We start from the raw sequence: 24,569 nt of genomic DNA, 5'->3' as shown, positions 1-24,569 counted from the left end.
TCATATATGTTTATGAATGAAATCATGATGAGTTGTCAATACCTTTGACATGATCAATTGCTATCTTAAGGGCGTTCTCAGGTTCAGTGGTCAGAAGGTGAAATTTAACAGCTGAAAAGAGATCTCCTTCACTCATGGATTCCTCTGCTAATGCTCTACACTCCTCTAACGAGGGGAGACAACACTGGAATTACAAAAGACACGTGTTCATAGTCCGATTCTAATAAGTTTCATCAGTTGCACATGCAAGAAAAATACAAATCAATGAGTTAATTTTTAGGAGATCTGCGCATTCTGCCGTTGTCACCATTTTTCAAGTACAGTAGAACCCCGGAACTCAACTCAACATATTCGTAGTTTGACGCGAAATGTCGAGCAACCTTTGCCTCAAATCTCAAAGAAATCTTCGAAATCCAACAAACTTGCGCGCTCGGAGGTGGCCGCTTTGGGTGGCCACTAGCGCGCTCAGAAGCCAGTGATGGCAACTGAACGGTGGAGTTTCCTTTTAAGCTGTACTCTTACCTCCATTGTTGGATACTACAATCACATGGACTCAATTGACATTCAAATACAGTTCAAATATACCCTGTCTACTGACTTTTCACCAGATTTGTGCAACAAGTGCAACAACTCGGAAAAGACAGCAAACCTCCAGGAAATGTTGTGGGGTCTGGCAGGCGCTGTGGGCAGTGAAGGTAAACTACTACTTAAACCTTGCTGTCAAGCCTCCTTGCATATACAAGGTCAGATCCAGACAAAGGGTGATCTGAAACAATAACTAGCGGGAAATCACTGCATTAGGGACTGTTGGATGTCTATGTGAAGCCCTTTGAGACTGCTTGTGATTTAGGGCTATACAAATAAACTTGACTTGACTTGACTTGACTTGGATTTATTCATAAAACCTGGTTACGCGCTTCAGTGCAACTGTACTTGAGGCTAACTGTGGCACAAAGTAAAGTTTCATCTAGAAGTGTCAATTAAACAATTAATCAGTCAGTAATTGATTATCAAATTAATCAACAACTATTTTAATAATTGAGTCATTGTTTAGAGCTATTGTGGTACCTAATATCATCCAAACTCACTGATTTTAACCTCGCTCTAATTTCTGTCAGTCGTAGACTGACTTTTGAGTTTAGTCAAAATCAAGGACATTTGTATACATTTGCTTTTTTCTTTGGAAAACAATTACCCAATAACTGAACCAATAACTTAATCAATCCAAAAAAAGCCTTGTACGTCACTAGTCCTTCATGCGTGATATTGTTTAAATGTTGCTTAGTTGTGAGTTGCTGATTGTGAAGGGGTACATTTGCCTGGCTTATGTGCGGGCAGCATGGGATTGAGTCCCGTTCAGTGGAGGTGTGCATGTGGGTGTGATAGTTTGTCTCTATATGTTCCCTGTGACCAGTTTGAGGTGTAGTTAGCTGGGATAAACAGTGTTGAGACTAGATTGATTATTTGGCATTGGCACTGGTAAAAACAAACTATAACAATTGCTTAATAGATTGATTATTTGGCATTGGCACTGGTAAAAACAAACTATAACAATTGCTTAATAAACATGAGTAGAAATATAAAAAATAGTTTTTCCATAAACAAAATAACAGTGTATCTGATAATTCAATAAATCAATAGACTAATCACTAGAATAATAGACTGTAAAAGACTACGACTAATGGCAACTTGTGTAGTGTAGTTAGCTGGGATAAACTGTGTTGAGAATGGATCGGTTGTTTTTACCACTAAAAGATATCAAATAAACAATAATTGCGTAATAAACATGAGGAGAAATATAAAAACTGGTTTTGCCACACACTTTAATGCAAAATGACAGTTCATCTGACTATCCAATTAATCAATAGACTAATCAATAGAATAATAGATTGTAAAAGACTACAACTAATGACAACTTGATTGCATGCTCGCCAGTCGCCACGGTATGCAGATGAGTGATTCAGTAAATGGATGGATCAATTAAAAAAAACGCATCATACTGTCATAATAGTTGTTAAATACTTGCGTGACACTGAAAAAATAGTCACGGCTTGTTGATGTGGATCAATGGTTTTTAATCGCTTGTTTTATTTTGGTCCTTAATTCTAAAGTAAACTAACTAAAATATTTGGAGTCCTGCCTTTTTTCTTTTTTTTTTTTTTTTTTTAAATTCTTCATGTGACTATGTATGCAAACGTCACTGCTAAGCAAATCATTTTGTGTGATATTTTTTGGAAGCATCAATATTACTAACTACACTGTAAATAAAATACTCCCAAGTGCAGTCCCACTGTCATATTTCTGACAGAATTTTACAAATAACAAAATTCAGATTGTTCAACAAGTGAATTTCTATAGGTTGGCAGCTATGTGAACATGATGCATTCAACAATTTTGGTAAAACTAACTATAGTGCTCATGTAACCACAAAAAGAAAAGTTGGGGCGCATTAGAGCAAAGTGTACAAAAAATTAGTCTAGAGGCCTGATTACTCTTGTCCTACTTACCCTTTCATGTAACTGGTTGATTTCTGCAGTGCTCCCAGAGTAAAAGGCACAGACCTTAGCCAGTAAAATATTGTTCTCAGGAATCATTTTAAGTAGATCAACTGACAGATTCCTAAATGTAAACACAGTAAAGAACAATAAATCAATTACATGTTTTGTTTTTTTAACTGCAAATCATAGTTGTCGACTCAAAAGCCAGATACATAAAGCCCTCCACATCACTTCATGTGGCCCGTGAAAGCTTGACATAATTTTCTTTCATGGCTTCCGTTTAAAACTAACCATATAAATGGTAAACCAATGCAAATTCTTCCAAAAGTTTGTTATGGCGTTTGGCAAACTGTACACTTCAATTTCAACAATGTTTTTTTTTCTCGCAACTCTTGCAAAAAAAAACTTTGGAGTCCACATAAAGACAAATCGATGTCCCGTGGACAGATTCTCCCACCTGAAGCTCCTCCAACATTATGTTGGCTCTATTAGATGCACTGTGAATAAGTAGCCTTCACAGAAATTTAGTGGCAGGATGCTGTCACTGCATAAGTAACAATGGGCATACAATGTGGGAAATGTAGTTTATTATCATGTTCAACGCACGCTTTAAAAAACATATTGTAAGACAAGGCCTTTCAAGGTCTCACATACAGGGCACATTAAATGATTTGGTGGGCCACATTTGGCTTGGGGGCCTTGAGTTTGACATAAACCCCACACCAGAGGCATAATATATTTTGATTAATTTGTTACCTTTAGAAATTACTTATTACTTATTACTTACTTATTACTTATACAAATGTTACAACGATTCACTATTAGCTCAGTATTTTTTTTCACAACTAGATGATGCATCAGATTAATTTGACAGTATATGTTGTATAAATGTACTATATTTCACCCCTCTCCTAGGCTGCAACATCACAATAAACACATTGTTTAACGGCGTCCCTTGGGACGTTCCCAAAGAAGCACATGACCATTTGAACTATCCGGTAGAATAAACCAGACATTATGAAGCTGTCATTTGTGAGTTATAGCTCAGAATTACTATTAAATGGCCATGGTGAGCTATTACATATGTATAGATGAAGTGTAGTGTCCTGGCGCCGGTGGCATCCAACAAGTGAATAAACTGACTTTGATGGCGATCATGAATGCTCATCTTCCTCCTTGCTAAATTTGTATTAAGCAGGATTTCTTATTAGGAAGCAGGCTGTTTCCTCAACGGCCATTCCCCTACAAGCTGGTCTGTAACTGTCAGAAGACTAGCACAAACAACAAAACGTCACACCATCTCATCTGAGTCAGCAAATTATAAATTGATTATTGATTAGCCATGCCCAATTAAACAAACTTAATTTATTACTTTTCATACAGTAATATAAAGATATATTACTTTCAAATTCCAGTACCGTAATTTCTGGACTACAGACCGCACCTGCTAAAATTAGGAGAAAATCCCGTTTTGTTCATGTATAAGCCTATAAGATGCAGGAAATGTCCTCACTTCTATCACCTGCCTTACCAAAATAAATCCTCTTACAATATCATGGAAAATTATGAAAAATCCATAAATAAGGCACACCAGACTATAAGACGCAGGGTTCAAAGCTTGTGCAAAAACTAGCGACTTACAGTCCGGAACACATTTTGGAAGCAACTTGCCCAACATTGGAAGTGGGCACTTACACCTGTCATTGACTGTATGTCAGTTCCGAATTCCCGTTTTTGCTGGCGGACTGGCACCTGATGGTACCTTTCAAGCACTGACGAGTTTCAGCCAAACCCAGATAAGACTGCCACAAACTCAAAAAGCAGATGGGGGGCAGTTTGGGGACAAGAAGCAGGAGGTAATATTAAGAACTTATATTTTTCTGTGGAACGTGATTGTGTGTTGTAAGCACAATTTTTTTACTGACGTTTCTAAAGTAGCGGGGACGAAATGTAATTTAGCGATGAATGAAGCGGGTTAAAAATAACAATGACAAACTTTTAGGTAAGCCACTGGCGAATAACTGAAGAATCATATCCAATCGTCTTTTTTGGAGAGATGCACACCACTAATGTTGAATTTAGGAAATCTCTGCCATTTCAGGTGCCACACCTTATCACCGAAGGTTGGCACACCACCCCATCTAAAAAAAAAACACACAACAGCTGCACTTCCTATGCCAGCTGAGAAGAATCTCCTACCCAATTCTATCCTGGTCCCCTTCTACAGAAGCACCATCGAGAGCCTGTTGACTAGTTGCATCTCGGTCTGATTTGGGGCCTGCAAGGCCATAGATTGCAACTCTCTACAGAGAGCGGTGAGGACAGGGAGAAAACGATCAGAGCCCTGTTCCCCTCTATCAAAGACATTTGACAGAACTTCTGCTGACCAGAACCTATTCCTCCATCTTGGACTTTTTTCAGGCTGATTTGCATGCTGACCTCTGGCAGAGGACATTCAGTTAATCCAGATTCAGGCACAGCTTCTTTCCCGTGGCCACAAGATTGCCACTGAGCTACAAGTTTACTATCATTATCATCATTAATACTTCTGAAATTATGTTGATGGTGCAATAAAATCATTACATCATTTTGTTCTTTTATTGAGTAATGCAAATTGTTTTTATTTGGCTAAATTTACTGTATTTTTTTATACTCACTTGGTTATCTATTTAATTCAGTGATACTGTGAGTTAAGGTATACCGGAATTTTAATGTGCGGCAATCGTGTTGGACTAGATATAAATTCTAAAGTCTAGTCTTTTCCAAAACGAAATAAATTACTAATTCAAAGACGATCTATCATGCCATGCATTCAAAGCTCAATTCACGTTAATATGTTTAGAATTTAAATCGGTAAATAAATGTCACAATGGATAATTTTACAATGGATTCATGGAGACCGCTTCATCTACTCATCAGAAAGGTATAGATATTTCTAAATCTTGTCTGCCTTTCAGGATTACGTAGTAAGGGGACTCACCATGTCAGTGGGGTCATGTACTTCCTGGCCAGGAGTTCAAGACAGTAGGCCGTACTCTGAGCGGCCGTCTCTCCAAGAACTATACCCACACATGCAGCCAACTCCAGCTCATTACCTCTGATCAAACTAGACATGGCTAACTAAAAAACACAGAGATATAGAACATATGACAGAAGCAAATTGTTTGATTTTTCAACACTTGAGTAGTTATTGGTAACTCCTAAGTAAATTAAACTGAGCAAATACCTCAACCTCTGCAATAAATGATACGTACAGTATATGCGGGTATTACATTCACATCAATAACCCAATATCAATAACAGACTATAAGCAGACTATTTTTACAGAGGGTTGTCTAATTATAGCCACACTTTCGCTCATTTGACTGTTAGGATTAGACTAAACAAGAAACCACTCTCAATATCAGAAATCTAACAGTTTATAATATAAAATAATGTCAAAAATTATTTGCTCCTCAAGTACTGATGGTCATTCATTTGCTTCTGTCTTTTCTTGAATGTATATGCAGTGTTTAACACATGGATGGTCACATACACTCATACATACAGTACGTACCTTGACATTATCGACTGCTAGGTGGCAGCATGCAGCCAGAACAGAGCAGCCATCCTGAAAGTACCACTCAGCCAGCTGTTCGCATACCTTATGAAGTAGACTGTGGGGGGTAGAATCATTATTTCTACTGCACTGTTTATTTGGGACAGATAGTTTAATTACATTACATTACCTTTACCCCACCCCGCTAGATTCAATTTTTTTTAACAGTAATTTTACAGTTTGCAATTTTATATTTTCAAAAATGCAAACTCAACCAGAAAACAAACAAACAAACAAACAAACAAACAAACATAAAACAGAACAGGCTCCTCTTCCAACAGATGGCTCGAGTTCAGTCATTTCAATAACATAAAATCACAGGGTGCAGCTTAAAATGTTTTCTTATATTATGTCCATATTCTGAACAAAATGAATAAATATTGAAACTTCATAAGTTCGCTGTCCTTTACAGTGTAAATTATATGTTCCAGAGGAAGTGCTGACAGCATCTGATTCATCTATTGTTTGACAGTTGTCCTGTGACAAGACTTCCATACCAATACAACATGCTATCATTAAATCAATACAGTGCTTATTCCTATTACAGATGTGTTTTTCTGAAAATAATTTCAACACAAAAGACCTTGGCTTTGGAGGACTTTTTTTTGGAACGAACCCTTATCACGTTTATTTCATCCTAAAACCTTCTTACTTCTCCATTATGCCACATACCACAAAATAATGCTCCCCGTTTCCCCCGGTTCATTTGAAACGTGTGCGGAAGGTCTTGATTCTATTCGTTTGTTTCCACTGGTGTCCTATAAATTCTCATTAGCCATTTGTACTGGATTTGTTTATTAGTTCAAGGCAGTGCTTCTCAATAATTTTCTGTGATGCCCCCCCTAGGGAGAAGAAAACATTTCGCTTACATTTTTTCTTGCACTGAGCAATTTGGTACGCTGCTTTGTATGATGCTTACAGTGCTTGCTGATTGACTGAAGTAGCATTCACAAAGTGGGATGACTGTTGGCAATATTCAGCCCGTTTTCACTGAAAAACCTCAAGCATCTTATCAGCGTGATTGGGGTGCAATGACTTTATAAGTGCCGCCTTACTTTATTTGGCTTCATACTGTCCGCTGCCAACATTGTAAGGCAGAGTAAACACACCGGTCTTTCCTCGTCTCCCATTGTAGTCGCACTGAAGTCGACCGAGCGCTACGTACGCTTTGTCATATTTCCTTGTCTTAGCTTTCATGTGACCCTCAATTCTCTTATCTCCGTCCTTCTCCGCCGTTCTTTTCAACCCTGTTCAATATTTTTCCATAGTGTCCCACTGCACTTTTTATCGCCTGCTCTGTGCTGTGTGTGCGTATGTTTCGTGCGCTCTACACTGTAGAGCAGGGGTGGCCAACCAGTCAGAGACTAAGAGCCACATTTTTTTACTGTGTACCGCAGGACCTCCAAGCCTGCTTTGACTGCACCGATTGGGGAGTTTTCGAGGCTGCAACTTCAGACTTGCATGAACTCACTGACACTGTCACATCATACATCAGTTTTTGTGAGGATCTGTGTGTGCAGACTAAGACCTTCTGCACGTACAACAACGACAAACCTTGGTTTACACCGAACCTCAGGAGGCTGCGCAAAGTCAAGGAGGAGGCCTACAGGAGCGGCGACCGCGACCTGTTCAAGCAGACCAGAAACACACTGAACCGAGAGGTCAGGAAAGCCAGGAGGTGTTACGGGGAGAACCTGAAGAGACACATCTCTGCCAATCCTCAAAGTCAAAGTCAAAGTCAGCTTTATTGTCAATCCCTTCATGTGTCAAGACACACAAAGAAACCGAAATTCCGTTTCCTCCATCCCACGGTGACGAGACATAGTACACGATAGACATAAAAGTAGACGACACAAAATAAAAACAAGAAGGCACAAACGATAAATAATAAATAAAAAATAATAAATAAATAATATGAGCGATGAATAAATAATAAACAAATAACCCAAATCCTGATCCCTCAACAGTGTGGAAAGGTCTGCAGAGCATCACGGGGTACAAGAAACGAACCCCCCGTCCTGTGGAGAGCCCAAGGCTTGCTAACCAGCTAAACAGGTTCTACTGCAGGTTTGATCGGTCCTCCCACACAACGGGACTTCCTGCAGCACAATCTACATACTCACCTCTCCCCACAACTACTCTGTCCACACCTCTATCATCGTTGTCACCCACTCTGTCATGCCTCGTCCACAGTTTTGTGATGTGTCATCGTTTCTGTGTCTGTGTGCTCGCCCCTCCCTTCCTGTGTGCCCTTGATTAGTGTAATCACACGCACCTGCCTCTCGTTACCTGTGTCGTATTTAAGTTCTGTTTGCGCGTCACTCGCCGTCGGAGCATTGCACGAGATGTGGACAATGCATGTCTCACTGTCACGCGGTTTGTTTGGTTCCTGTCTTATGTTTCACGTTTTGGCGATCAGTCCTGTTAGTTATGTTGTTTAGTCACGTCAGTTTGCCGGGTCTGTCTTTTGAGTTCCTGAAATAAACCCTGGTCCAAGCTGCATTTGGTCGTCCTCGCTCCATTCCTCCACCCCGAAGCCTGACACACTCTCTCTCTTGCAGAGGCCGCACCCGCACTCCAGATCCGCGAGGAGGAAGTGCGCCAGATGTTCCGGAGACAAAAGACCAGGAAGGCACGGGGCACAGACGGCGTGTCACCTTCCTGCTTGAAAGTCTGCGCTGAGCAGCTGGCGCCCACCTTTGCACGGATCTTCAACCGCTCTCTGGAGCTGTGTGAGGTGCCCTCGTGCTTCAAGAGCTCCACCATCGTTCCAGTGGCCAAGAAGCCCGCCATCACAGGTTTGAATGACTACAGACCTGTCGCGCTGACATCTGTGGTCATGAAATCTTTCGAGAGGTTAGTGCTGAACCACCTGAAGGATGTCACGGGCCCCCTGCTTGACCCCCTCCAGTTTGCCTTCCGGGCAAACAGGTCAGTGGATGATGCGGTCAACATGGGACTGCACTACATCCTGCACCACCTGGACACCCCAGGAACGTACGCCAGGATCCTGTTCGTGGACTTCAGCTCGGCGTTCAACATCGCTCCTGACATCCTCCAACAGAAGCTCATCCAGCTTGCGGTGCCTGCCTCCACCTGTCAGTGGATCATCAGCTTCCTGACCAACAGGAGACAGCGTGTGAGGCTGGGGGGCATCACATCTGACACCCGGACCACCAATACTGGAGCCCCTCAGGGGTGCGTCCTCTCCCCACTGCTCTTCTCTCTCTACACCAATGATTTCTCCTCAGGTGACTCTCCTGTGAAGCTCCTGAAGTATGCAGACGACACCACTCTCATCGGACTGATCCAGGACGGTGATGAGACTGCGTACAGACAAGAGGTGGAGCGGCTGGTCCACTGGTGCAGCCAAAACCACCTGGAGCTGAACCCGCTCAAGACCGTGGAGATGACAGTGGACTTCAGGCGAGACCCTTCACCACTTTTACCCCTCACTATCCGCAGTAATACTATTCTCTCCACAGACACCTTCAAGTTCCTGGGAACCACAATCTCTCGGGACCTGAAATGGACCGGCCACATAGACTCTGTCCGGAAGAAGGCCCAGCAGAGGCTGTACTTCCTGAGACAGCTCAAGAAGTTCAACCTGCCGCGAGAGCTTCTGAAGACCTTCTACACTGCCATCATCCAGTCTGTCCTCTGCACCTCCATTACTGTCTGGTTTGGATCAGCCTCCAAACAAGACAAGCACAGACTGCAACGGACAATCAGGACTGCAGAAAAGATCATTGGAATCAACCTCCCATCTATCCAAGACTTGTACCTGTCCAGGACCAGGAAACATGCAACGAACATCTCTACAGACCCTTCTCACCCAGGTTGCAGTCTGTTTGAACTACTCCCCTCCGGACGGCGTTATAGAGCTCGGTACGCCAAAACCAGCAGACACAGAGACAGCTTCTTCCCCCAGGCTGTTGCTCTGATGAACTCACACCACTCTTAGAGTCTCAGAGTCATTACTGTGCAATAACATCCTGCTCTTCACACCTTTTTGAATTTGTCTACACTGTTTTTGCCATTTTTCACATGTCCTGAGTGTTGTTAGTCACCTAAATGTTGAACAGAGGGTGTGTTTTACCGAAGTCAAATTCCTTGTTTGGCACGCTCAAACATGGCGAATAAAAAACTCTTGAATCTTGAATCTTCTCCTAGTCAGAATCTTGAATTTTCACATTATAAAACCTCAATATGATATATTTCTGTAAATATTCAACCTAAAGAAATGTTGACTGTCATAGTGCCATTTAAAATGGTTCTGTTGGTAAAGCATTGATTTTAAGGGTACTTCACCTTGCAGAACAATGACAAATGTACAATGATGAAGATGGCTTTGGCATGTTTGTGTGCTTTACCTTTGGTATTGATGTCTGTTATCCACATCATTGTTCTTGTGGTTTATAGAGGAGGTTTGCGGTGTACGGATGTTCCCCTCACATGCCCCCTAAAACAAAAATGCTCAACAATTTTTTTTCACCTCAGGTTTATAAAGGAGAGGCTTTTGGCCAACTGCCTGTGAAGTGGACGCTTATTTAAACCTCAAATATAGTTCATAGCATAGCATTCATTGCACTTCACTTTTTCAACATTTCCACAGCCTAATTCCAAAATGGATTGAATAAATATTTAATTTAAAATTTCAAAACCAACGCCCTATCACGTAATAAAAAAACAAAAATGTTTAAATGTTTTTTTCCTGACTTTTGCACAAGAAAAAAAATAAAATGAAAATGAAATATAACTACCGTATTTTCCGGACTATAAGTCGCTCCGGAGTACAAGTCGCACCAGCCATAAAATGCAAAATAAAGAAAAAAACATAAGTCGCACCGGAGTACAAGTCGCATTTTTGGGGGAACTTTATTTGACAAAATCCAACACCCAGAACAGACATGAATAGGCAAAAACAGGCTAAACGATACGGTATGCTAACGTTACATTAGGGATGTCCAAACTACGGCCCGCGGGCCGCAGTTGGCCCGCGGTCCATTTTTTATTGGCCCGCCTGAAAACATAATTGAATGTGGCCCGCACAACAGCTTGAGCACTTCTCAGTTCCCACAGTAGATGGAGCCCGCCACACAAAGCGCTTGACGTCTGATTAGCCCCTCCCCCCCCCCCCCCCCCCCCGGAAGAGAAGAGAACGCGCAGCGTTTGATTTGACGTCACACTAGGCCCCCCCCCCGGGAGAGAAGCGAACGCGCTGCGCTTGACGTCCGATTAGCAAGCCACCCCCCCCCCCGAAAGAGAAGGTAACGCGCAGCGTTGGACGTCCCACTAGCACCCCCCCCCCCCGGAAGAGAAGGGAACGCGCAGCGTTGGCCATCCCACTAGCAAGGAAGAGAAGGGAACGCGCAGCGTTGGACGTCCCACTAGCACCCCCCCCCCCCCGGAAGAGAAGGGAACGCGCAGCGTTGGACGTCCCACTAGCACCCCCCCCACCCCCCCCGGGAGAGAAGCGACAACAAATATTGGCCCCCGGGCCCCTTCACGTTACTAAATATGGCCCTCCTTGCAAAAGGTTTGGACACCCCTACGTTACATAAACATAAACGAGGAACTGAGAACGTGCCTGACGTAACATATTAACAGTTATTCAAATAATTATAACATAAATAACAAGTTTATCAAACGATCCGTGTCACTCCAAATCATTAACTCCATCGAAATCTTCGTCCTTTGTGTCACTTATAAACAACGCCGCTGCTGACTCCGGAAGTGCATGCGGCGCTGACGTCGGACTCATTGTCAGTTGTGGTTCCAATTATTCCACAGGCTTATATCACTGTATATAAACTATATACCAAATAACTATAACGTAAATAAAAATTTTATCAAACCATCTGTGTCTCTCCAAATCATTAAATCCATCGAAATCTTCATCTTTTGTGTCACTTGTAAACAACGCCGCTGCTCACTCCGGAAGTGCATGCGGCGCTGACGTCGGACTCATCGTCACTTGCGGTTCTAATTATTCCACAGGCCTATAGAACTATATACAAACGATATATCAAATAACTATAACGTAAATATCAATTTTATCGAACCATCCGTGTCGCTCCAAATCTTTAAATCCAACAAAATCTTCGTCCTCCGTGTCACTTGTAAACGTGCGGCTCTAGAGTCAGACTCAGTGTCAGTTGCGGTTCCGATTATTCCACAGGCCTAGTGCGCCCTCTTGCGGTTTAACGTGAAAATAACATGTGACATGATAAAACTATACGAGTAAGTAAATACCGTATTTTCCGGACTAAAAGGGCGCACCGGACTATAAGGCGCACCTTCAATGAAGGGCCCATTTTAAAACGTTGTCCTTATATAAGGCGCACCGGACTATAAAGCGCACCATTAATGCATCATGTCAGATTTTTAATCTAAATCAAATCATTCTCCATTTTATCTTTTTTATTTCAACTTCAGACGCAACAAATTACCGTTTTTTTCCATGTATAATGCGCAAAATTTAACTAATTTATTGTCCTAAAATCTGGGGTGCGCATTATACATGGGTACAATTTTTATTTTTATTTTTAGTTTTTATTTATTTATTTATTTTTACTTTTTTTTTTTTTGTGAAGAAAATCATGATACAACAAATTTTGAAGAAAATCTTGTCACGGATGGTTCTTTACAACGTCACTTTCCTCTCTTTTCATTTTAACCTAACTGATCGCGGTGATGCCTTTCTGGGCAGTCGGAGAAATCAACGCCAACAAAAAAAATACATCCAGCCTAGTTAAGAAATCACCAGAAAGATCACCATGACAATTGTGAATAATAAATAAATAATTATTATATATATTATATATATTATTACTATAATAATAAATAATTGTGATAAATAACTGGAACATCACTCAAATATTGGTGATCCCGTTGAGAGTCTCACATATTTCTTCGCTATCGAGTTTGCTACTGCATGCGCAGTGATACTGACCGGCAGAATAACATCCGGTTGTTCCCAAAGATGATCTTTTTTCTGAAATAATTTTATGTTTATGGACTTAAGTAACCCAGCCGGGTCATACCAAAGACTATAAAAATGGGACCCATTGCCTCCCTGCTTGGCACTCAGCATTAAGGGTTGGAATTGGGAGGTTAGATCACCAAATGATTCCCGAGCGCGGCGCCACTGCTGCTCACTGCTCCCCTCTCCCCCAGGGGATGGATCAAAATCACACGGGGATGGGTCAAATGCAGACGACAAATTTCACCACACCCAGACGCGTGTGTGACGATCATTGGGACTTTAAAAAAAAAAAAAAAAAAAAAAAACTTTAAAAAGTCAAAATTTGGGTGCGTATTATACATGGGTACAGGCTTTTTTCCAGCATCGACATGCCATTTTTAGGGTGCGTATTATACATGGGGGCGCATTATACATGGAAAACAACGGTACTTTATAATCACAAAATAATGATCCATAGTCTTTTTGATTCATGATTCATAGTCTTCAGCGGGCCACTTATGATTGATTTCATGGCACAATGCTTCGGGCCAGTTTAAATTTATGAATTTGGTCCATATATAAGGCGCACCGGACTATAAGGCGCACTGTCGGCTTTTGAGAAAATCTTAGGTTTTTAGGTGCGCCTTGTAGTCCGGAAAATACGGTAATGTGTTCATGATGATCAAGTAATAAACTGTTCATAATTTCATATATAAGTCGCTCCTGATTATTCGTCGTACCCCCGGCCAAACTATGAAAAAAGCTACGACTTATAGTCCGGAAAATACAGTAAATAAAAGAATAAATTTGAGTCAAAGTTGGGGAAAGATTGCTGAAGTATGTTAACCTGCTGTCTGTTGGTACCTGTCAGGGTGTTATTGTGTTGTGTGAGAAAAAAGCAACTTTAGTTAGTTTCTTTAGAAATATTTGAAAATTCTCTGGCTAAGTTCAAAGCTAGGGATAAGTAATCATTTCTCTTACATTATTAAAAGAATAAAAATCCCCTTGCCCTAGAATTATATTCAATGTAACAAACTTAATTCTAAATTCCACGCACGTAATGGGTATAATTTTAGACTCCCATTTAAACCCAGTCAATTATCTGTCGTGAATAAAATGCTATTGTGGTATTCCCCAATGTACCTGTGCAACTAGTAAGGCCTCAACCAGTTGTCCTCTGCCAGTGAAGAATGCTACAAGTTTCTTAACGTCTCCTGTAGCAATGCAGTACGGGATTGCATCATCGTTATCCTCCACCATCAGCTGATCAGCTCTCCTACAATACAACCATAACAGACATTTAAAAAAAAGGTAGAATTGTGCTCATACGTAAGATTACCGTATTTTTCGGACTAAAAGTCGCTCCGGAATATAGGTCGCATTAGCCATAAAATGCACAATAACGTGAAAAAAGACATATATAAGTCGCTCCGGAGTATAAGTTGCATTTTGGGGGACATTTATTCGACAAAATCCAACACCAAGAACAGACATGAACGAGCAACAACGGGCTAAACAATAGGTAAGCTAACGTGATATAAACACAAACGAAGAGCTGAGAACGGGCCTGACGTAACATTCAGAATTATTCAAATAACTATTACAAAAATAACACGTTTATAAAACCATCTGTGTCACTCCAATTCATTAAATCCATCGATCGTCCTTTATGTCAACAATGGGTGCGCGGCGCTTGCACTTCAAAATATTCCACAGGCCCATATAACGATATATAAAATATATATCAAATAACTATTACATAAGCAATAATATTATCAAACCATCTGTGTCACTCCAAATCATTAAATCCATCGATCAAATTCCTCGTCCTTTGTCAACAACGCCGCGCGCGCGCCCTGACGTCAGCCTCGTCGTTATTCCACAGATCTAGGATATAACTATATTGTAGCGTTAACAAAGTACAAGGAAAGATGTGGGTTTGGTAAACGGCTCTTTATTTAACAAAACAAGAGTTCAACGAGCCAACAACTGCTGAACTGTAACAATAAAACCATGTACAAGTTGCTAAACGAAATAAAATATATCAAATAATTATAACATAAATAGTTCACCGCAACACGGCCCCAAGCACCGGCGTTGACTTTCAGGCGTGTGGCGGCGTGGATTTCCATCCCCTGAGGTGGCACTTCCAGCCACGGAGGTGGAAGAGAGCTCCATAGAATAGGACCGGGCGTGCGTAAAAGCCATGTCCGAGCCCCATCCACCGTCCCCGGACAGCCACCCGGCCGAGCACCGGCTCCCGACTTCCATCCACGGAGGTGAAAGAGAGCTCCGTAGAGTAGGACCGGGCGTGCGTAAAAGCTGTGTCCGAGCCCCATCCACCGTCCTCAGACAGCCACCCAGGCGAGCGCCGGCCCCCGACATCCATCCACGGACGTGAAAGAGAGCTCCGTAGAGTAGGACCGGGCGTGCGTAAAAGCCATAATAGTTTTTCAAACCTTCTGTGTCACTCCAAATCATTAAATCCTTCAAACTCTTCGTCCTCCGTGTCACTTACAAACAAAGCCGCTAATGATGCCGGTAGTACGTGGGGCCCTTCGTCATCTTCGTCATCCCGTGATCGAATCTTTGTCCTTTATGTAAACAACCGCCGCGCCGCGCTGCCGACGTCACTTGAAATTCAAATTACAGTAATCCCTTGCTAGATCGCGGTTCGTTTATCGCGGTTTCACTTTTTTTTTTTTAATTTTGAAAAAATTCACATATAAGTCGCTCCTCAGTATAAGTCGCCCCCCCACCCAAACTATGAAAAAAAACGCGACTTATAGTCCGAAAATTACGGTACATACACTTCTGAGCACAACTGTACGTTCGACTACTTTCTCACTGAAAAGTTCAAGTATCTCTCATACAAGTATCTCTTGGGCATAAACTAAGTCTGTAACCATGCACAGTAATCCCTCGTTTATCGTGGATAATTGGTTCCAAAAAACCACCCGCGATAAGTGAAATTCGCGAAGTACGGTGAGCCTCTCATCTGTACTTTTTTTTTTATCTGTACATTTTTTGTGTGTCAATAGATGTATATGAAACCATTTGTGCAAATTTTTTTATTAGAACATTAAATAATTGTTTCAAACATGTAAATAATAGCGGCTCGGTGGCGCACTGTGTAGCACGTCCGCCTCACAGTTAGGAGGGTGCGGGTTCGATTCCACCTCCGGCCCTCCCTGTGTGGAGTTTGCATGTTCTCCCCGGGCCAGCGTGAGTTTTCTCCGGGCACTCCGGTTTCCTCCCACATCCCAAAAACATGCTTGGTAGGCCGATTGAAGTCTCCAAATTGTCCCTAGGTGTGGTGCGAGTGCAAATGGTTGTTTGTCTCTGTGTGCCCTGCGATTGGCTGGCAACCGGTTCAGGGTGTCCCCCGCCTACTGCCCGATGACGGCTGGGATGGGCTCCAGCACACCCGCGACCCCCGTGGGGACTAAGCGGTTCAGAAAATGGATGGATGGATGGATGTAAATAATACATTAATAGTATAAATAACATATAGAACATTTTGTATAAATATTGAAAATATAAATATTATACGTGTGTGCGTGTAACATGTTAACAAGAAGTACTGGGCAGGCTAACGAGTTAGCGGAAAGATGCTAATTCACGATCGTGCTAACACGCGAAAACGGACCTCTAAAGGAATTTAAACGAACATTTGGAGCAAACTACGTTGTCCTAAAGGTTAGACACATGTGATCGTTCATTTCTCTTGTTAGGAGACCCACTTACATCTCCAATGACTCCTGTACCACTGTAACCGACATGTCAGGGAACAGAGACAGGGCTACCAAGTGCAGCACGATCCTTTATTGGCAAAAGGGAAAATGGGGACGTAGAACGCTGGACCTGCGGTCTGGCTGGCGTGGCTGAGCAAGTAGTCAGAACAGGCGACGATCTGGAGCGTGGTCGAAGGACAAGCAAGTAGTCAGGACAGGCGACGATCTGGAGCGTGGTCGAAGGACAAGCAAGTAGTCAGGACAGGCGACGATCTGGAGCGTGGTCGAAGGACAAGCAAGTAGTCAGGACAGGCGACGATCTGGAGCGTGGTCAAAGGACAAGCAAGTAGTCGGCTACAAAGTTTGGTCCGGGGACAAAAAGGCAGCAGTATCACGGGCAGGGTAATCAGACGAACTGACAACCACTGGCAGAACACAGAGAGGTTAAATAGGGAACCTAACGAGCTGTAGCAGGTGCTGGCAATTCCATGAGTCGGGCTAGGCTGGAAGTCAGGTGACGTGGGAACGTGACAGAACCCCCCCCCCAAAGGGACGGCCCCCGACGTCCCAAAAACAGAACCCCGAGTCGGAGCAGGAGGCCGGGCGGGAGGAGGGGAACCCAAGACGTGCGTCAGTCAATAGTCCAACAAGTCCGAGTCAGAACACGTCGACCAAGCCCCGTCATCAGGCGGCACCACCGCCCAGTCCTCCTCCCCAGCAGCGGCATCGGGAGATGCCGACCAGGGGGCCGGCGCGGGAACCGAATGGGTCCCTACCGGACGACTCCGAGCAGGAAGCCGGTCAGACCATAACACCCCGCCCACTGGAGCAGAACCCGGCTGCGGACGTCGCAACGGCAGCCGAGTAAGGGCCCGGGCCATACGCCGCGGCCGACGGCGAGACCGGACCCGCGGCCGCTGCCCACGGGCTGGAGAAGCGGAGGGCCGAGAGGCAAGGGCACGGGCTGGAGTCGAATAGCGGTTCTGGGGCAGGGACTCGCGACAGGTGGTGGGGGGCAAGAAAACCGACCCCAAACGGATCCCTGCTTGGCGGGTGCCCTCAGGTCTCTTCTGGCAAGAGGCCACCCAGTGACCCTCACCCCCGCAGTACAGGCAAAGCCTATCTCTGATGCGCTGACTGCGCTCCCTCACAGAGAGAGAGGTGCGTCCTATCTCCATCGGTTCCGGCCAGCTGGGCTGGGTGTGAGGAGCAGTAAAGGCGCGCTGACTTACGTGGACAGGGTCCCTGGCGGACGACAGGTCAGGCGGAAAACACGGTGCTCTCCCTGACACCCGAGGTGTCGGGCTGATGTCACGGCGACGGGGGGGCGGAGTCACCCTCCTCGCGTCGCCTTGACTGGATCCGCCGGTCCACCCGTGCTGCCAGGTCCATGGCCACTTCAAGGGTCTGAGGGCGCTCGTAGGACACCATCTCGTCCTTGATATACTCCGCGAGTCCGTGGATGAAGGCACCGACGAGAGCCGGGGTGTTCCAGTCGCTACGACGCGCCACCGTCTGGAACCGGATGGCGTACTGGGCGACGGATCTGCTGCCTTGGTGCAGCGTGAGGAGCTCTGTGGAGGCGTCCTCCGAGGCGGAGCCCAAGTCAAACACGCGCAGGATCTCAGCTGCGAAGGCGTCGAACGACGAACAGGCGGGTCCCTGCCGCTCATATTCTGCCGTTCCCCACAGCCATGCCTCGCCCGTCAGGTGAGTGAGCACGAAACCCACCTTGGCTGGTTCCGTGGCAAATGTGACGGGCTGGAGGTCGAACAAGACGCGGCAGTTTGTCAGAAAGGCCCGGACGTACTTGGGGTCACCGTCGAACCTCGCGAGGTTGCTGAGTCTGGGCTCAGGGACGTCCACGTGCTGCCCGGGCGCCGAGGCAGGACGGGGCGTGGACATAACGGTGGGCTGATCGGCGGGGCTGAGCGGAACGGTCGTGGACAGAGCTTGCGCAAACCGGTCTGCAGCAGCCAGAGGAGCCAAGTCTTTGAGGTCCCTGAGAGCCTCTACCAGTTCCTGGTGGAGCTGATGGTGCTGCTGCAGTTGCTGTTGCTGCTGCTGCAGTTGCTGTTGCTGCTGCTGCAGTTGCTGTTGCTGCAGCTGGAGCTGCTGTTGCTGCTGCTGGACGACCCTAGTTAATGCCGCCATCTCCTCTGAGGTCTTGCTGAGCTCCCACTCCGTGTGGGTCAAGCGGTCCATGTCTAAGGAATCGTGCGCTGGTTGCATTTTTGGTCAGTTCGTTCTGTCAGGGAACAGAGACAGGGCTACCAAGTGCAGCACGATCCTTTATTGGCAAAAGGGAAAATGGGGACGTAGAACGCTGGACCTGCGGTCTGGCTGGCGTGGCTGAGCAAGTAGTCAGAACAGGTGACGATCTGGAGCGTGGTCGAAGGACAAGCAAGTAGTCAGGACAGGCGACGATCTGGAGCGTGGTCGAAGGACAAGCAAGTAGTCAGGACAGGCGACGATCTGGAGCGTGGTCGAAGGACAAGCAAGTAGTCAGGACAGGCGACGATCTGGAGCGTGGTCGAAGGACAAGCAAGTAGTCGGCTACAAAGTTTGGTCCGGGGACAAAAAGGCAGCAGTATCACGGGCAGGGTAATCAGACGAACTGACAACCACTGGCAGAACACAGAGAGGTTAAATAGGGAACCTAACGAGCTGTAGCAGGTGCTGGCAATTCCATGAGTCGGGCTAGGCTGGAAGTCAGGTGACGTGGGAACGTGACACGACATATGTAAACGAACGTAAAATAGGAAGTGGTATCGCCTGAAAACGGCCTTCAAAATAAATCACCCTACCTCAAATCAAAGCACGGCTGAATAACAAATAACATGGAGAATTCTTAACATATACTGTAAATATGTTTTTAGAACAACTTTTATTATTATAAATGTTTTATAACAAGGTACAAGAGTACATACTGTAAATATATTTTTAGAACTCTTTTATTATTATAACAGTTTTTCTATAACAAGGTACAACACTGTAAATATGTTTTCAGAACTCTTAATATTATAACAATTTCTTTATAAAAAGGTACAAGTGTACGCACTGCAATTGTGTGGGCACTCCTTGCCTTCTGCTGGCGTGTGGGCAAGCTTTATGCCATAATTCCTCAATTTACAAGTTTTATTTTGACTTTTAGAATTTTTTTAATTTGGAAAAAAATCCACGATGTAGTGAAACCGTGATAAAAGAACCACGATGTAGCGAGGGATTACTGTATATTTCTCCAGAGTATAATGTTTTTTTTAATGCATTTGTGGTATTGGTGTCTTTTTTATTCGTACGTTGATCTTACAATACCTCAAATTATTCCTCAGAGCCTTCTCAAAGTTGTGTCACTGAAAATCTCTTTTGTCACATTGCCTCAGCAAGCAAATCATAATTTACCTGTGCTAATATTTTGTCTACCCCTGTTTGTCCTCAGTGATGTCCTGCTACACTCATTGGTCATTGCTCAGTATTCTTATTGCATAATTGATCAATATACAGTATAGGTGCAGTTAAATAAAAACCTACCTTTGCATCAGTTTTTTCCAGTACTTCATGGATACTCCTGGTGCTACAGCTAATGCTTTCTCCCACTGCGAGAAAGAAATATTTATACACTTAATTATGAATTCATTACATTCTCAACAAGTCCCTTTTCTTTGATCTGTCCTCAAAAGATAGATAAAACAAGTTACAAACTTAAGTTTGTTAAAATGGATTCACTTCACGAGTAGAAAATATTTATTTTTTGCTGTTATTGTAGTTATAAGGGTCAAAAACACATTTGTTGAGTAAAGTGTGAGTGCGTGTGCTGTATACTACGCAGAACAAACATGTAAGGTGCAAAAGTGCACATGCAGCACCTGTCCAAGCTCCACCATTAATTCACAGTATCGCTGAATCTGTCCTAGTCTCAAATGGATATCTCCTGCTTCTTTAAGGCGTTCTTCTTTACTCGGAGCACCAATACCACCTCCGAATTTAGACATCTTGACAATGGTCAATTCCTGGGCTTCAGACTGAGGGACAACACAAAAAGAGGAGAGGATAGACAAAAATAATTTTGTAATCATGGTCAAAGAATGAGTCAACTCATAGGTAGAGTGAACATGCATGAATCTGTATACACAACACAACCATTCCAATTTACAAAGCAACTGTACTAGAGAGTTTACAAGTCCATACTCTGCGTCCTTCAGGGACTGGTTGCTCTGGTAGATAGGAACAGCTTGGCCTAATGAGGGCGGCTCGTTGGCGCACTGGGTAGCGCGTCCGCCTCACAGTTAGGAGGGTGCGGGTTCGATTCCACCTCCGGCCCTCCCTGTGTGGAGTTTGCATGTTCTCCCCGGGCCAGCGTGGGTTTTCTCCGGGCACTCCGGTTTCCTCCCACATCCCAAAAACATGCTTGGTAGGCCGATTGAAGACTCCAAATTGTCCCCCGGTGTGAGTGCGAGTGCAAATGGTTGTTTGTCTCTGTGTGCCCTGCGATTGGCTGGCAACCGGTTCAGGGTGTCCCCGCCTACTGCCCGATGACGGCTGGGATAGGCTCCAGCACACCCGCGACCCCGGTGGGGACTAAGCGGTTCAGAAAATGGATGGATGGATGGATGGATGGATGGATGGATGGATGGATGGATGGCCTAATGAGAGGCTTTTGGCCAAATGCCTGTTAAGTGGACGCTTATTTAAATCTCACATATAGTTCATCTATTGTGTCCTGTTTGTTATTGTCTGTGTGTATTTTCAATTACATAAACTATGAGTACAGTAATTGCGCCCAATTTGTGGGAAAGGCGCTGGGTAGAGCTTAAGTGGTAGGCAAAGAGTGAGGTCGGTCTTGCCGGGCTATAGGTGATTATAGCTAAAGGGGAAATTAATTGTAGACAGGGTAAGAAGGTGTAAAACATTTTGTGATCTCAGAAACACAATAGAGTTCACCACTACTGTGGGACCCTTACCAGAGTACCATTCAGTTCCAGTTTAAGTGAGTTGATCTCCTGTTTGTATTTGCTAATGCCCATGGAATAATCTTTTGCCTCAGCTGCAGGAGGCTGATTAATCTCTTTTGTTCATTTGAGGAATTGTATCATGGACTACATTCTGAACGTATGATTTTTGTTTGGGCGGGTATTCTTCTTCTGTTTATAGCTTGCATTTACAGGTTTGGTTTTAGTTTTAATGTTTTTTGACAACACTGCAATGGAGGCCTTGCTTCCAACTGGCCTGCTCTGAATTTAAATTAAGGTGTTAAAAAAATGAAAATGAAAAATTGCATTGTGCAAGTGGTCACAATCTTGTGTCTGTGCTCTACGGAAATTTATCACAGATATAAAATACCAGTGTCACATGCTCGTTCCACCTGCCATCCAGTGATTTACCTTCGGTCAATTGTTCTCAACCTGGCACTGATCAGAACCTCGGACAGTTCTCTTTCTCTGCTCCTGCCCCTCTCGTCCTGTTATGCAGTCATCAGCATTGATTGTGTCGGTTCGTCTGGCTTTCTACCTGTCTGATACCTGTATGCTATCCGTCAGTTACGCGACCTGTTATTCTGTTCTTCTGCCCGTGTTGCTCCCTATTATCCAGCTTTCCACTTCCCCTTTCCTCCCAACTCAATAAAGATCTGTGCTGCACATGGTCGCTCTGTCTCTGCTCATGATAATCAGTTGTTCATACTAATTATTCAGTAAATAAAAAATGACATTTAATTTGGTAGGATGGTGGTTATGACTGCTGCATTGTTTAGTGAGTAATCAGCTTCCACACACATTTGTTACAGATACTTACTGTTTTAAACTTCAGTAGATGTTTCATGTGCATTACACCCTTGCTGTAGCTACCTGGTAGCAGTGAGTCGTCCTGCCCATTAATGACAGATACCAAGTCCCACAGGTTGCTGCTTCCCCCTGGAGGCTAGCAGGAAAAAACGCATGCACATAAGTAAATTAGTCCAAAGTCAAGTATAATTTATTTATATAGCTCTTAATCACAGAACGGTCTCAAAGGACTACACATGGCCAGAGTTGACAAATTAAATACAGGAAGGCAACGGAAAAACACCCACAAAAAAAAAATATTGGTCACAAATCGGTTGGAGCAGTTTCATTAAAGTACAATCAATTGGGTGATTCATGTAAATGAAGTCGCTGAGACACCAGACCAAAGCAGCACTCTTCTGATAATATATGCACGTCAGCACATAATTGAAAGATTGTCCATGCTTCTGTAGCTCGCAAACAATCAAGCACCATGTCGCTCAACACCTGATCCAATCGTTCTCCAAAGTGTAATCTGTGGCATCAAAAGGCAATCCGGCATTACATCTTTCACATCAAAAGTGGAATCCTATTCAGTAGACTTATTTCCCAGTATTTACTTTTCATATTTAATTCTGCAATCTAGTCCTACGTTTATACAGGTGACAGTTATCTATAGTAATGTGTTCAATGAACATAGTGGCTTTTTATAATTGTTTAAGTTATTAAATATTTGTACATGAAAAATAATCAGAGAGAGGAGGCAAAAACGAGGCTGCAGGGCCGGCGCGCTAACCAGGCTACGGAAGCGGCCGTTCAAACCACCGCTCCCTAGCCTGTTTCTTACCAACGCCAGGTCTCTTGCTAACAAGATGGATGAACTAAGGCTACAGATGTCTGCGAACCAGACCGCGAAGGACTGCTGCATGGTGCTGATCACCGAAACCTGGCTTCATCCACTCATACCGGACTCTGCTATCGAGCTAGCAGGCTACACCACACAGCGTCATGACAGGACTGAGAACTCCGGCAAGAGCAAGGGGGGGGGCTCTGTATGTACGTCAATAACAACTGGTGTACTAATATGGTGACTGTAGACAGTCACTGCTGCCCGGACCTGGAGTATGTGACTATTAAATGCAGGCCCTTTTACCTCCCTCGAGAATTTACCGTAGTCATGACGGCTGTTGTTTACATACCTCCGGAGGCTAATGCTAAGCTAGCTATTGGACGATTACATGGCAGTATTAGCAGCCAGCTGAGCAGATATCCTGACGCAGTCCACATCATGGCAGGGGACTTTAATCATGTAGACTTGAGAGCAGCACTCCCTAGTTTCCACCAGCATGTTAAGTGTGCCACTAGAGGAGTTAACACTCTGGACAAGGTCTACTCCAACATCAAGCTAGGCTACAGGGCAAAACAGCTACCTCACCTGGGCCAGTCTGACCACATGTCACTGCTATTAATCCCGGCATATACCACCATCAGGAAATCAGCTCCTGTCATCACTAAAACTGTTAAAACCTGGCCTGATGACGCCTCTCAGCAGTTGCAGGACTGCTTCGACAGGACTAACTGGGACATCTTCGAACACCGGGACTTGAACGTGTTCACAGACAGTGTTCTGTGTTATATCAAGCACTGCACAGACACTGTCACAGTGGAAAAACCTATACGGATATACCCCAACCAGAAGCCCTGGATGACCCGGGAGGTCCTTCGGCTGCTGGAGGAGAGGGACACCGCCCTGTCCCTCAGGTCTGAGGACGGGGCTTTCTACAGCAACCTGAGGAGAGGCATCAGAGAGGCCCAGCTTGCTTATAAGAAGAGGATTGAGGATCACCTGGACAGCAACAACAGCAAGCAGGTGTGGCAGGGAGTCCAGCATCTCACCAACTACAGAACCACCATCGGAGCTGCTGAAGGGGACGCCTCACTGGCAGAGGTCCTTAATACCTTCTTTGCCCAGTTCGAGTCCGAGCCACCTGGAGCGGCCACATCACATCCCAC

General features: G+C 44.2%; 1 protein-coding gene across 2 annotated transcripts in view; it reads right to left on the bottom strand.

Annotated features, from left to right (window-relative positions):
- The window catches only part of wdr17 (WD repeat domain 17), a 63,346-nt gene that overhangs the window by 7,107 nt on the left and 31,670 nt on the right, over positions 1–24,569 (bottom strand). The window contains exons 18-26 of one of the 2 annotated variants that reach the window (XM_037254207.1): positions 22,588–22,713; positions 20,664–20,819; positions 20,329–20,393; positions 14,207–14,339; positions 10,470–10,558; positions 6,055–6,154; positions 5,479–5,618; positions 2,508–2,619; positions 43–184 (exon numbers count right to left, since the gene is read on the bottom strand). In XM_037254207.1, the coding sequence (XP_037110102.1) occupies positions 43–184; positions 2,508–2,619; positions 5,479–5,618; positions 6,055–6,154; positions 10,470–10,558; positions 14,207–14,339; positions 20,329–20,393; positions 20,664–20,819; positions 22,588–22,713 (1,063 nt within the window). The remainder of the gene's footprint in view (positions 1–42; positions 185–2,507; positions 2,620–5,478; positions 5,619–6,054; positions 6,155–10,469; positions 10,559–14,206; positions 14,340–20,328; positions 20,394–20,663; positions 20,820–22,587; positions 22,714–24,569) is intronic. The other variant, XM_037254217.1, reaches the window with a different exon arrangement.

The sequence above is a fragment of the Syngnathus acus genome, chromosome 1 (assembly GCF_901709675.1).
Source record: "Syngnathus acus chromosome 1, fSynAcu1.2, whole genome shotgun sequence".
Lineage (NCBI taxonomy): Eukaryota > Metazoa > Chordata > Actinopteri > Syngnathiformes > Syngnathidae > Syngnathus > Syngnathus acus.
The sequence above is the reverse complement of the archived record's forward strand: the minus strand, read 5'-3'. Positions and strand labels throughout refer to the sequence as shown.